The sequence below is a fragment of the Chiloscyllium plagiosum genome, unplaced genomic scaffold (genome assembly GCF_037043375.1).
Source record: "Chiloscyllium plagiosum isolate Xiang-an unplaced genomic scaffold, Cpla_swu_hap1 HiC_scaffold_47, whole genome shotgun sequence".
In the NCBI taxonomy this organism is placed as follows: domain Eukaryota; kingdom Metazoa; phylum Chordata; class Chondrichthyes; order Orectolobiformes; family Hemiscylliidae; genus Chiloscyllium; species Chiloscyllium plagiosum.
The window spans coordinates 32,432,611-32,444,529 of record NW_028270185.1 but is presented as its reverse complement, the minus strand read 5'-3'; the positions used below and the strand labels follow the sequence as shown (position 1 = coordinate 32,444,529).

At 46.3% G+C, this 11,919-nt stretch overlaps 1 protein-coding gene across 3 annotated transcripts; it reads left to right on the top strand.

Annotated features, from left to right (window-relative positions):
- The first annotated feature begins 1,550 nt into the window (after positions 1-1,550).
- LOC148136062 (uncharacterized) lies at positions 1,551-11,736 on the top strand. Of its 3 annotated transcripts, XR_015754716.1 has the most exons (3): positions 1,551-1,862; positions 5,220-5,479; positions 10,553-11,736. XR_015754716.1 is itself a non-coding variant. In XM_087983975.1 (2 exons), exons 1-2 carry the CDS (start codon positions 1,584-1,586, stop codon positions 7,322-7,324), a joined length of 1,461 nt encoding a protein of 486 aa, XP_087840101.1. In that variant the 5' UTR covers positions 1,551-1,583; the 3' UTR covers positions 7,325-7,406. The 3 variants fall into 3 exon arrangements, 1 of the variants encoding a protein (XP_087840101.1); XR_015754717.1 differs by lacking the exon at positions 5,220-5,479; XM_087983975.1 differs by lacking the exons at positions 5,220-5,479; positions 10,553-11,736 and adding an exon at positions 6,143-7,406.
- The last annotated feature ends 183 nt before the right edge of the window (positions 11,737-11,919 follow it).

The following is an 11,919-nucleotide window of genomic DNA, read 5'->3' as shown; positions in this document are numbered from 1 at the left end:
AACTCAGGAAATTTGGCATGTCCATAAGGATCCTCTCTAATTTCTCCAGATGCACAATTGAAAGCATACTGTCTGGGTACATAACGGCCTGTTATGGCAACTGTTCTGCCGAGGACCATAAGACAGAGGACAGTGTGCACAGCCCACACCAAAATGGAGCCAATCTCCCATCCATGGATTCCATTTACACAGCTCGCTGCTGCCAAAATCCTGCCAACATCATCAAAGATCCTTTACACCCCTGAAATGATCTCCTACAACCTCTTCCATCAGGCAGAAGATGCAGAAACCTGAACACCCATAATAGTATGTTCAGAAATAGTTTTTTTCTGACTGTTGAGTGGACTCTTTAGCCTCAAATAATGCTGGTCTTGCTGACATTGAACATTCTTGCACACTCTAAGCAATGTTAGCTGGATGACTCTGTTCTGTACATCCCTGCTTACTGTGATCTGCCTGGACTGCTCGTAAACAAAGCTTTTCACTGTCCTGCGGTACAAGTGACAATAGATCCATCAATCAGGAGAATTTCACCAAGTGGGAATTCATTCAAGTGGAAATTCCTTTTCCCTGAAGTTTGTGCTGGCTTGATCTTTGATGTATATCGAGGCTGACTTTGTTTGGTTTTTGATAGAGAGGTACATTGAGGATAACGTGTTCTGACAGAAAAGTGCGGCCGAGGTGACAATGAGATGAGCCACAATATTTACTGGAGCAGGAGTGTTAAAGGGTCAAATGGACCACTCGTGTAGCTGTCCTTTATTCTGATGTTCTATTCAGCCCTTTGAAACTGCTGCATAGAAGGAGATTGAGGCCACTTCTATGATTGGGAATTGCATTTGGAAAATTCAGGCTGGGTCAGGAAGTAACCCCTTTCCCAACAATCCCTCTTTACAGGCTTCCCCTCTCTGCAGCTTCTGCTCTGGATGTTGGTCATGCTGCAGACCCAGATTCACTGTGAATACAGCCCCCATACGTCAACCAAGTCTTCTGCTCTCCCTGAATGCAAGATTACACAACATGACTTTCAGGAAAATAACAAGCTACTTTCCAACAACAGAACATAAGAACATCAGAAATAGGAACATGAGTAAACTATTCCACCTCTCGAACCTGCTCTATACTTCAGTAAGAACATGGCTGATCTGCTTCAGGCTTCAACTCCACTTTCATATCAGCTCCTTGTCTCCCTCAACTCGCTGAGGTGTCAAAATGCCATCCACCCCCTCTCTAAATACTTTCAGTGATCTCGCCTCCACAACCCTCCAGGATACGCAATTGCAGACACTCCGTGCCTTCTGAGAGAAGCCAGTTTCTTAGTATCTCAGTTCTAAATTGACATTTTTTCATTCTATATGTATGTCCCTGACTTCAAGACTCCACCCAGGAGTGGAAACACCATCTCAACATTTACCTTGTCACTTACGTATTTGTAGTTTTCAGTAATAGTATCCCTTATTCGTTTCAACCACAATGAATAATTGCCTAACCATTTTAGACATTTTTGATAAGTCAACACTTTCACCCCAGGAATCAGTCTAATGAACCATCCTGGTTACTTGCTTCACCAGCATGTTAACTTGATGTGTCATACACAGGAACACCCCAATCCCTTTGCAATGCACATTTTTTTGGAGTCCTCTCCATTAAATAATGGCCTGCCTTTTGGTTCTCAGTGCAAAAGTGCATTATCTAATGCTTCTATTTTACAATGGATTCCCCCGCCAGTCTGCTCACTGACCTTATCTATATCCTCTTTCAGATTCCTTACATCGTTATTGCAACATGCCCTCCCACGTATGTTTGTGTCATCCACAAGCTTGGACATGAATGACACTCAGCCCCGCCTTCAAACCATCAGGGTAATTTATAAAGAACAGATGTCATAGAACTGTTATTTGTGGGACTCCAGTAGATTCTATATATATATATATATATATATATATATAAAATGTCTGTCTATCTGTCTATCTATCTATCTATATCCTTATACATCTGGAATGCTGAATATGCTGTCTACGAGTTCCCCTTTATGAATCTGCTTGTCATGTTTTGATTTCAGATCTCAGATTTGAGGAATAAAAGGATGATTAGGGTAGGAATAGGGCCAATCAAAGACAGAACTTGGAAGTTGAGTGTTGATCCTGTAGAGATCAGAGAGATGCTAAACAAACATTTCTCATCAGTTCTCACTCAGGAAAAGGAGAATATAGTAGAGAAGAAGAATGAGGTACGAGATATTAGACTAGAAAGGATCGAGGTTAGTTACAAACAGGTGTTATCAATTCTAGAAAGAGTGAAAGTCGACAAGTCCCCTGGTCAGATGGGATTTATCCGAGGATTCTCTGGGAAGCTAGGGAGGAAGTAGCAGAGCCTTTGGCTTCGATATTTGAGTCATCATTGTCTACAGGTTTGGTACTAGAGGACTAGAGGATTGCCAATGTTGTGCCCTTGTTCAAGAAGGGCAGCAGAGATGGCCCAGGTAATTATAGACCAGTGAGTCTGTTGTAGGAAAGGTCCTGGAAAGGGTTATAAGAGGTAAGATTTATAATCATCTCGCAAACAACAATTTGATTTCAGATAGTCAACATGGTTTTGTTAAGGTCAGGTCGCGTCTCATAAACCTCATTGAGTTTTTTGAGGAGGTGATGAAGCATGTAGATGAGGATAGGGCAGTTGACATAGTAGACATGGACTTCAGTAAAGCCTTTGATAAGGTTCCACATGGTAGGCTGTTGGAGAAAATGCAGAGGCATGGAATTGAAGGTGATTTAGCAGTTTGGATTAGCCTTCTGGAAGAAGGCAGCGAGTGGTGGTTGATGGAAAATATTCAGCCTGGAGTCTAGTTACTAGTAGTGTGCCACAAGGATCTGTTTTGGGACCACTGGTGTTTGTAATTTTTATAAATGACTTAGACGCAAACATAGGTGGATGGATTAGTAAATTTGCAGATGACATTAAAGTCGGCGGAGTAGTGGACAGTGTGGAAGAGTGTTGCAGATTGCAGGGGGACTTGGATAAACTGCAGAATTGGGCTGAGATGTGGCAAATGGAGTTCAATGCTGCTAAATGTGAGGTGATGCACTTTGGGAAGAATAACAGGAAGGCAGAGTACTGGGTCAATGGAAAGATTATTGCTAGTGTGGATGTGCAGAGAGATCTTGGAGTCCATGTACATAGATCCCTGAAAGTTGCCACCCAGGTTGATAGTGCTGTTAAGAAGGCATATGGTGTGTTAGGTTTCATTGGTAGAGGGATTGGGTTCCAGTGCCACAATATCATGCTGCAACTATACAAAATGTTGGTGTGGCCATACTTGGAATATTGTGTACAGTTCTGGTCACCATATTTTGGGAAGGATGTGGAAGCATTGGAAAAGGTGCAGAGGAGATGTACCAGGATGTTGCCTGGTCTGGAGGGAAGGTCTTATGAGGAAAGGCTGAGAGACTGGAACCTGTTCTCATTGACAAGAAGAAGGCTAAGAGGGGATTTGATAACGATGTACAAGATTATCAGAGGATTAGATAGGGTAGACAGTGAAAGTCATTTTCCTAGGATGATTACTTCAGCGCGTACAAGGTGGCATAATTACAAATTGTGGGGTGATAGATTTAAGACAGATGTCAGAGGCAGGTTATTTATGCAGAGTGGTAAGGGCATGGAATGCACAACCTGCTAATGTAGTAAACTCAGCCACTTTAGGGAGATTTAAACAATCCTTAGATAAGCGCATGGATGATTTTGGGATAGTGTGGGGGGACGAGCTGAGATAGTTTACAGGTTGGCGCAACATCGAGGGCCGAAGGGCCTGTTCTGCGCTGTATTGTCCTATGTTCTATGTTCCATGTTCCAGCAAAATTTTGCCCGATTTCACAAGGTAAAACATAATTTTCCTTTTACAAAAGCATGTTGACTCTAATTGCATTAAGCTTTTCTAAATGTCTTGCAATTATTTTCTAAGTATTGAACTCCAACAGATTCCCAGCGATAATCGTCAGGCTAAATGGCCAATAGGTTCCTGCTTTCTGTCTCGCCCCTTTCTTGAAGACAGGCACGACGTTGGCGTTTCCCTGTTTTTGCTGGAACACTCCTGCAATCCAGAGTTCTGGAATCTTTCACACAATGTTGCCAGTCACTCTGCAACCATTTTTTTAAAAACCACGCATCAGCTGCTGCTGACTGATCTGCCCTTAGATTAAACTGTTTGTTAAAAACCTTGTTCCTTTTGTTGGAGACAATTCAAGAAATTTTATTGAAATGCTCAGGGTGTCTGCCCCTGTGGTTGAAATTCTCTGCCTGTTCCCTGTATCCGTTCACCACTCCCAGTGTTCCCTGTAACCATTCCCCACTCCTGGTGTTCCCTGTAACCATTCACCACTCCCGGTGTTCCCTGTAACCATTCCCCACTCCTGGTGTTCCCTGTAACCATTCCCCACTCCTGGTGTTCCCTGTAACCGTTCCTCACTCCTGGTGTTCCCTGTATCCGTTCACCACTCCCGGTGTTCCCTGTAACCATTCCCCACTCCTGGTGTTCCCTGTAACCATTCCTCACTCCTGGTGTTCCCTGTATCCGTTCACCACTCCCAGTGTTCCCTGTAACCATTCCCCACTCCTGGTGTTCCCTGTAACCATTCCTCACTCCTGGTGTTCCACGTGGTCTTGCCTGGCTTTTTTTCTTCCAAGGATCACACACTGTGAGAGGTAATTTCGGTTTAAACTTTAAGATGTGCCTGGACCACAGACTGATCTATAATAAAAGACAAAACTTTTGTTTCTTTTCTAACAACCATTTTATATACTCAAAAGTAGAATAGTTTAAATTGTGTAGAATGCTGACAATTTGTGAGCGATAGTAAAAACAAGCAGGCTCTTGATTGATGAAGCCATTAACACAGCAGGGAAGGATGAGTCCTTGACTGATAAGACTGCTAGCACAGACAGAGAAGAATAAGTCTTTGACTGATAAGACTACAGGGTGAGAAAAACAACAACTTTAGAGACTCTGAAGACATTTGTTGCAGACTTTGTGATAAGGGTACAAATCGAAGAATAATGATGTTTTTAAGAATGTGAACCTCATGGCTTGTTGGAGCCAAGGAGAGGAGGGACTTGTGCTGTATATAATGGGAGACTTTGTAAGCCTCAGGGCGCTTTTTCTCAGAAGAGTGCCCAACTCTGCAGACTTGCTAATAAAACTTTGTTTTCCTGAATTTGTCTAGAGCGATTATTGAGAAGCGATTTTCGTTTCTAACAACTTGGGGGCTCGTCATCCAGGATCAACACTCCGGCCGCAAGGGGAGTTGAGGAAGGATATCGGAGAAGGTGCACCCTGCTGAGTTCAGCAGTCCCTGATTCCTTGCTTGTCGCCCCGCGCGGCTTGAGCGAGTGATATCCGGGAGGCTCAGCAAAACAAAGGAGGGGTGTACCCGAGGCAGTGGGGACGGTTAACGATCGAGTAATTTCGGTGCACCGAACCCAGGTAAGAAAAAACTTGCGGGGACCGTGTTTCCGGAGGACTGGGTACCTACGGGGTGCCTGTGGATTTTTTTTTCTACAGAGACGTGGGACTCAGGAATCTAGAGACCGGGGCTCGCCTGTGAGAGATTTTGCAGAGACCGTGTTTGAGGAGGAACGTGTACCTACGGGGTGCCTGTGATTTGTGTCACAGAGACGTAGGACACAGGAATCCAAAGACCGGGGGTGCCTGCAAAGGAACCTGGGCGATCACGGGACTGAAGGTCCGGGAATTGGCTACATTGTGATAGATTATCACGGGAAAAATACGAAGTCCTCGGAAATGGGAAATAAGGGATCTAAGGTGATTAAGGGAAAGGTAGGCTTAAACAGGGACAATGACACATACCCCGGGGTACCTGACGATAGTCCGTTAGGGAGAATGCTAAATAATTGGGATCAGGGTGGAAGAAAGGGAAAATCTAAAAGGAAGGTGGTAAAATACTGTCAAAAGTGGTCCCAGAAACCTATTCAGGGCGACTCAGTGTGGTGGCCTAGATTCGGTACTGACGAAGACTGGGTCCGGCAAGCCCTCATTTTATATGTCAATTCAAAACCTGATGTTAATCTGGAAGAAAGTGATTATGCCCTTTGTTGGCTGCCGGTTACGATATCTTGCCAAATGCAGGTGACTAATAAAGACTCGAAAGGGCAGAAAGAATGGGACCCTTTAGATCACTTACCGCCGCCCTACGTGACCCCGTCTGCCCCACAGAATGTTCCTTCGGGTGACGACGATTCAGGAGAAGGGGAAGAAAATGGGGAGGAATCACAAACTACCTCAGGGATACAGACCAGATCTCAAGCTGGAAAGGGTCACAGACAAAACCCTGTCTCGATTGCAAGAATGAATCCACTCCGGGAAGTGCCCATGGGGGGCGAGGAGGGAAGGACGGGATATGTGAACGTTCCCTTGACGAGTACTGAAGTACGGAATTTCAGGAGGGAGATGAAGGGTCTACTAGAGGACACCATGGGACTTGCTGAACAATTGGATCAGTTCCTGGGTCCGAATACTTACACGTGGGAAGAGATGTGTTCCATCATGAAAACATTGTTCTCTAGCCAGGAGCGTCAGATGATACGACAAGCTGCGCTCTTGGTCTGGGAGAGAGAGGGGGGAGAAGGAGGGGAGCAGAAGTTTCCCCTCACCGACCCCGAGTGGGATAAGAACACGGAGGGAGGATGGCGCAACATGAGAGACATGCGGGAATATTGGATAAAAGGAATAAGACACGCAGCCCCGAAGGGGCACAATTTTACCAAGGCCTTTGGTAATCATCAAAACCCGGAGGAAACCCCTACGGACTTCCTAGACAGGATTAGGAAGAATTTGCAGCAGTTTGCTGGGGTGGACCCTGAGACGGACGTGGGGCAACAACTCATATGGGTAGAGTTTGTATCAAAGGCCTGGCCGGACATACGAAAGAAGTTAGAGAAAATGGATGATTGGGATAGTAAATCTTTAAGTGAATTACTACGGGAGGCGCAAAAGGTGTTTGTGAGAAAGGACGATGAGAAGCAAAAGAAGGCGACAAAGATAATGATGCAAATGGTGCAACAAATGACAGCTGGAAGAAGGGAAAAGGGAGAGCCGTGGCAGAAACAGGAAAGGGGAGAGTCGTGGCAAGAGCAGAGGAAAAGAGAACCATGGCCGGAACAAAGGAAGAGTGGAGGAACGCGAGACCGCGACAGGGAAACGAAGAGGACACTCAGATGTTACTATTGTAATGAAGAGGGACATTTTAAACGGGAGTGCTCCCGCTACAAGCAGGAGGTGAGGTCGTACGCCCTGATGGAGGAAGATTAGGGAGGTCGGGGGTTCCTACCCTTGGGGCAAAAGGACTATCGACAGGAACCCCTGGTAAACTTGAAAGTAGGGCCCCAAGGATCGGAGATCACATTTATGATGGACTCGGGAGCCGAAAGATCAAGTATAATCCAAATACCCCCCGGCACCCGAGCAGGAGGAAAAGTTATGGGGGTATCTGGAATTGGAGGACAGAAATTACAATTCCCAGTGGTGGAGGACGTGGAAATTGGGTATGAAAACAGAACTACTAAATGAGACCTCCTTCTACTGCCATCGGCGGGGTTTAATTTGTTAGGAAGAGACTTGCAGGTCAAACTAGGGATCGGAACGGTACCAAATAACGGGGAAATGGTGGTAAGGTTGTTCGCCCTCACCGAAGAAGATGATCAACAAATAGACCCGGAAGTATGGTACCGAGAGGGGAACAGAGGGGGTCTAAACATCAAACCTCTCCAAATCACCATGTTACCAGGAAGAGGCCCGGTAAGAAGGAAACAATACCCGATTGCTATGGAAGGACGGGAGGGGTTACAACCTGTGATAGAAAGATTAACCACAGATGGACTACTGGAGGAATGCATGTCCCCTTTCAATACTCCAATACTCCCTGTGAGGAAGCCGGACGGGACATATAGGCTGGTGCAAGACCTGCGGGGGTTGAATGAAGTAATCCAGGCTAGATACCCGGTGGTACCTAATCCCTACACGTTAATGAGTAAAATTCCCCTCGAACATGAATGGTTCAGCGTAATAGATCTGAAGGATGCTTTCTGGAGTTGCCCCCTTGACGAAGAAAGTCGGAACCTTTTTGCCTTTGAATGGGAGAATCCCTTCACAGGACGAAAGCGACAGTTAAGATAGACGGTCTTGCCGCAGGGATTCACGGAGTCACCCAATTTGTTTGGACAAATACTGGAGCAGATCTTAGGAGGATTTCGGTGTAACGCGGAGAATCAATTGCTCCAGTATGTCGATGATCTCTTACTCTCAGGACCAAGAGAAGAGGAGGTACGAGCAGACACCGTTGCCCTGCTGAACTTCCTGGGGAAACAGGGTCTACGCGTCTCCAGGTCAAAACTCCAGTTTGTGGAGCGAGAAGTAAGATATCTGGGCCATCAAGTCAGTAAGGGGCACCGCCGTATCACGCCAGAACGAATATCAGGGATTACGGGTATGCCAATACCCAGGACGAAGAAGGAAGTCAGACAATTCCTGGGACTAGTAGGGTATTGCCGAATATGGATTGAAAGTTACACTACTTTAGTAAAATTTTTGTACGACAAACTGGGACAAGAAGGACAAAAGGTGGACTGGTCAGATGAGGAGGAGCAGCGATTTAATATTATTAAAAATAAACTGATTCGAGCTCCGGTATTGGCTTTACCCACCCTGAAGGAACCGTTCCAGTTATATGTCAATAGCGCCGGCGGAATTGCCCAGGGTGTGCTTACTCAGCTGCGGGCAGGGAAACGTCAGCCGGTTGCATTTTTGTCAAAAATGTTAGACCCTGTGTCATGTGGATGGCCGACCTGTATACAGGCAGTGGCAGCTACGGCAATGTTAGTAGAAGAGGCCCGAAAACTTACCTTTGGAGGAAGGATCACAGTATACTCCCCACATTCGGTTAGTGCCATACTGGCTCAAAAGGCTCACCGCTGGTTAACAGACTCTCGCATCCTGAAGTATGAGACGATTTTGATGACCGGAGACGATCTCAATTTTGCAAAAGATCTCAGTTGCAACCCTGCCCAGTTTCTATACGGACGTCCTGCAGACGGGGAACAGGAGCATGATTGTGTGGAATTTGTGGACTTGCAGACCAAAAGCCGAGAGGACCTGCAGGAAGCCCCGCTGGGTGAGGGACAGGAACTGTATATCGACGGGTCCTCCCGGTGCATCAGTGGAGTACGATACAGTGGCTATGCTATCATAGATGGTGCAACGAAACGGGCGATTGAGTCCGGACGACTGCCCGGGAAGTGGTCAGCCCAATCCTGTGAGTTGTACGCCCTCCAGAGGGCCCTGAAGTTGTTGGAAGGGAAAGTGGGGACCATATATACTGATTCAAAGTATGCATACGGAGTCGTTCATACTTTCGGGAAAATCTGGAAAGAGCGAGGATTGATAACTTCCCGGGGAAAAGAATTAGCTCACGAACAAATGATCAGCCTAACGTTGGAAGCCCTGGCGTTACCTACGGAACTTGCAGTAGTCCATGTACCCGGTCACCAGAAGGGGTCGACACCGGAAGCGGTGGGAAACCGGCTGGCAGACGAGGAAGCCAAGCGGGCAGCGGTCGAAAAATCCGTCCAATTGTTAACGTTAATACCGTTGAGGGAAGGGCTCGCTAAACAACCCGTCTTCACCCAGGGGGAGATTGATAAAATGGATCAATTGGGTGCCCGGCTAGATACTAACGGGAAGTGGACGGTTCCTGATGGGAGACAAGTACTGAACAAACAGATCACCCGGGGTATTCTGCACCGATTACACCATCAGACCCACTGGGGGGTGCAAGCCATGTGTGACACAATCCTGAGAGACTATGTATGCAGGGGGATATACACATTAGCCCAACAAGAGGTAGTCGGATGCCCCACTTGCCGGCGTATTAATCAGAAAGCCATGCGTTCTATGCCAGCTGGTGGTCAGCCCCTAGCGATTAGGCCATTTCAGAGGATCCAAGTCGACTTTACAGAATTACCCCCAGTACAGAGATGGAAATATCTGCTAGTAATAGTAGACCATTTCACTCACTGGGTAGAGGCTTTCCCAACTGCCAAAGACGATGCACCAACCGTGGCCCGACTGTTGTTAGAGAACATAATCCCGAGATATGGCATAATGGAATCTATCGACTCCGACTGCGGGACGCATTTTATTTCTAAGCTACACCATTTGATCTGTACTACCCTGGGTATCCAATGGAAATTCCACGCACCCTGGCATCCTCAGAGTTCGGTTGAGTTGAGAGAATGAATGGCACGCTCAAGACCCAATTGACTAAGCTGATGTTAGAAACTAAGTTACCCTGGCCAAAGTGCCTGCCCATTGCCCTAATGAGGATACGTATGGCACCTCGCCGAGATGTCGGGGTTTCCCCCTATGAAATGCTGTTCGGATTAGCGTATTGGAGTAAGGTTGATGGATGTCCCACTCTACAAGGGGGGGATCCCTTGTAGGTTATCCGAACCTATTTACTGGCCTTATCCCGTTCTTTTGCAGAACTCCGGAGGAAAGGTCTCCTGGCTCAGACTCTGCCGCTTGACTTCCTCCTGCATAAGGTGGAGCCCGGAGATTGGATACTTGTTAAGACCTGGAAGGCCGAAAAGCTCCAGCCGCGGTGGGAAGGACCGTTCCTGGTTCTGTTAACAACTGAAGCAGCTGTTCGGACGAAAGAAAAAGGGTGGGTCCACGCATCAAGGATAAAGGGGCCTGTTCCGCCTGAAGAAGAAAGCACCTGGACATGCGAGTAAGAGGACAAGCCGTTGTCGGTAAAACTGAAAAGACAGCAATAATGAACTCTACTTGGACTGTATTGGTGGGGATATTGATCAGTTTACTCCTGTATGTGGGGGAGGGTGAGGGGAGATGTGATAAATGTCGAACTACAGTAAGACTTGGGATTCGAATCTATTCGGGATCATTTGTGTCCCATTCCTATGTGGACGATAGGTGTTACGATGTGAGTGCACGCCATGAATGTTGGGAGGATGGGAGACCCTATTATCAGGTATATAATAAAGGATACGGTGGCAAAATCCATGGATGCCCTATAAATGACCGCTGGATGTGTATTAGCAAAACTGAGAGGTGGGACCTATCCTCCGTGTTGCTCAGGGAGCAGGTTGACAGAGTCAAGGAGACCAAGATACAGATCCCTGATCGGGGGTTGGGGAAAGAGCAAGACCGTCAGGGAACGGTCGTACTCCCTAAAGTGCCATCTGTATACGCAGAGGTAGAAGGACAGATTGAACTCCCTGATGTTACACAAAACCTGTTTATTGATCTCACCTCTAGAATAGCCACTGTTTTAAATGTTAGCAGTTGCTGGTGGTTGGGGGAGACATGATTCTTCTTCTCGTATTACCCTGCCTAATTCCTTGTATTCAGTTTTTAATTCAGAAAAATATTTCCCGACTCCAGGCAGTGGTGGTTCCACAGCATGGGACGCGGGAACTTAAAGTGATGTTGCTGCGAAATACCAAGGATTTCCCGGGCCCTTGAGGGAAGGGGGGGCTTATCTTGGTCAGGCACATCTTAAAGAAAGAAAAGGGTGGAATTGTGAGAGGTAATTTCGGTTTAAACTTTAAGATGTGCCTGGACCACAGACTGATCTATAATAAAAGACAAAACTTTTGTTTCTTTTCTAACAACCATTTTATATACTCAAAAGTAGAATAGTTTAAATTGTGTAGAATGCTGACAATTTATGAGCGATAGTAAAAACAAGCAGGCTCTTGATTGATGAAGCCATTCACACAGCAGGGAAGGATAAGTCCTTGACTGATAAGACTGCGAGCTCAGACAGAGAAGAATAAGTCTTTGAATGATAAGACTACGGGGTGAGAAAAACAACAACTTTAGAGACT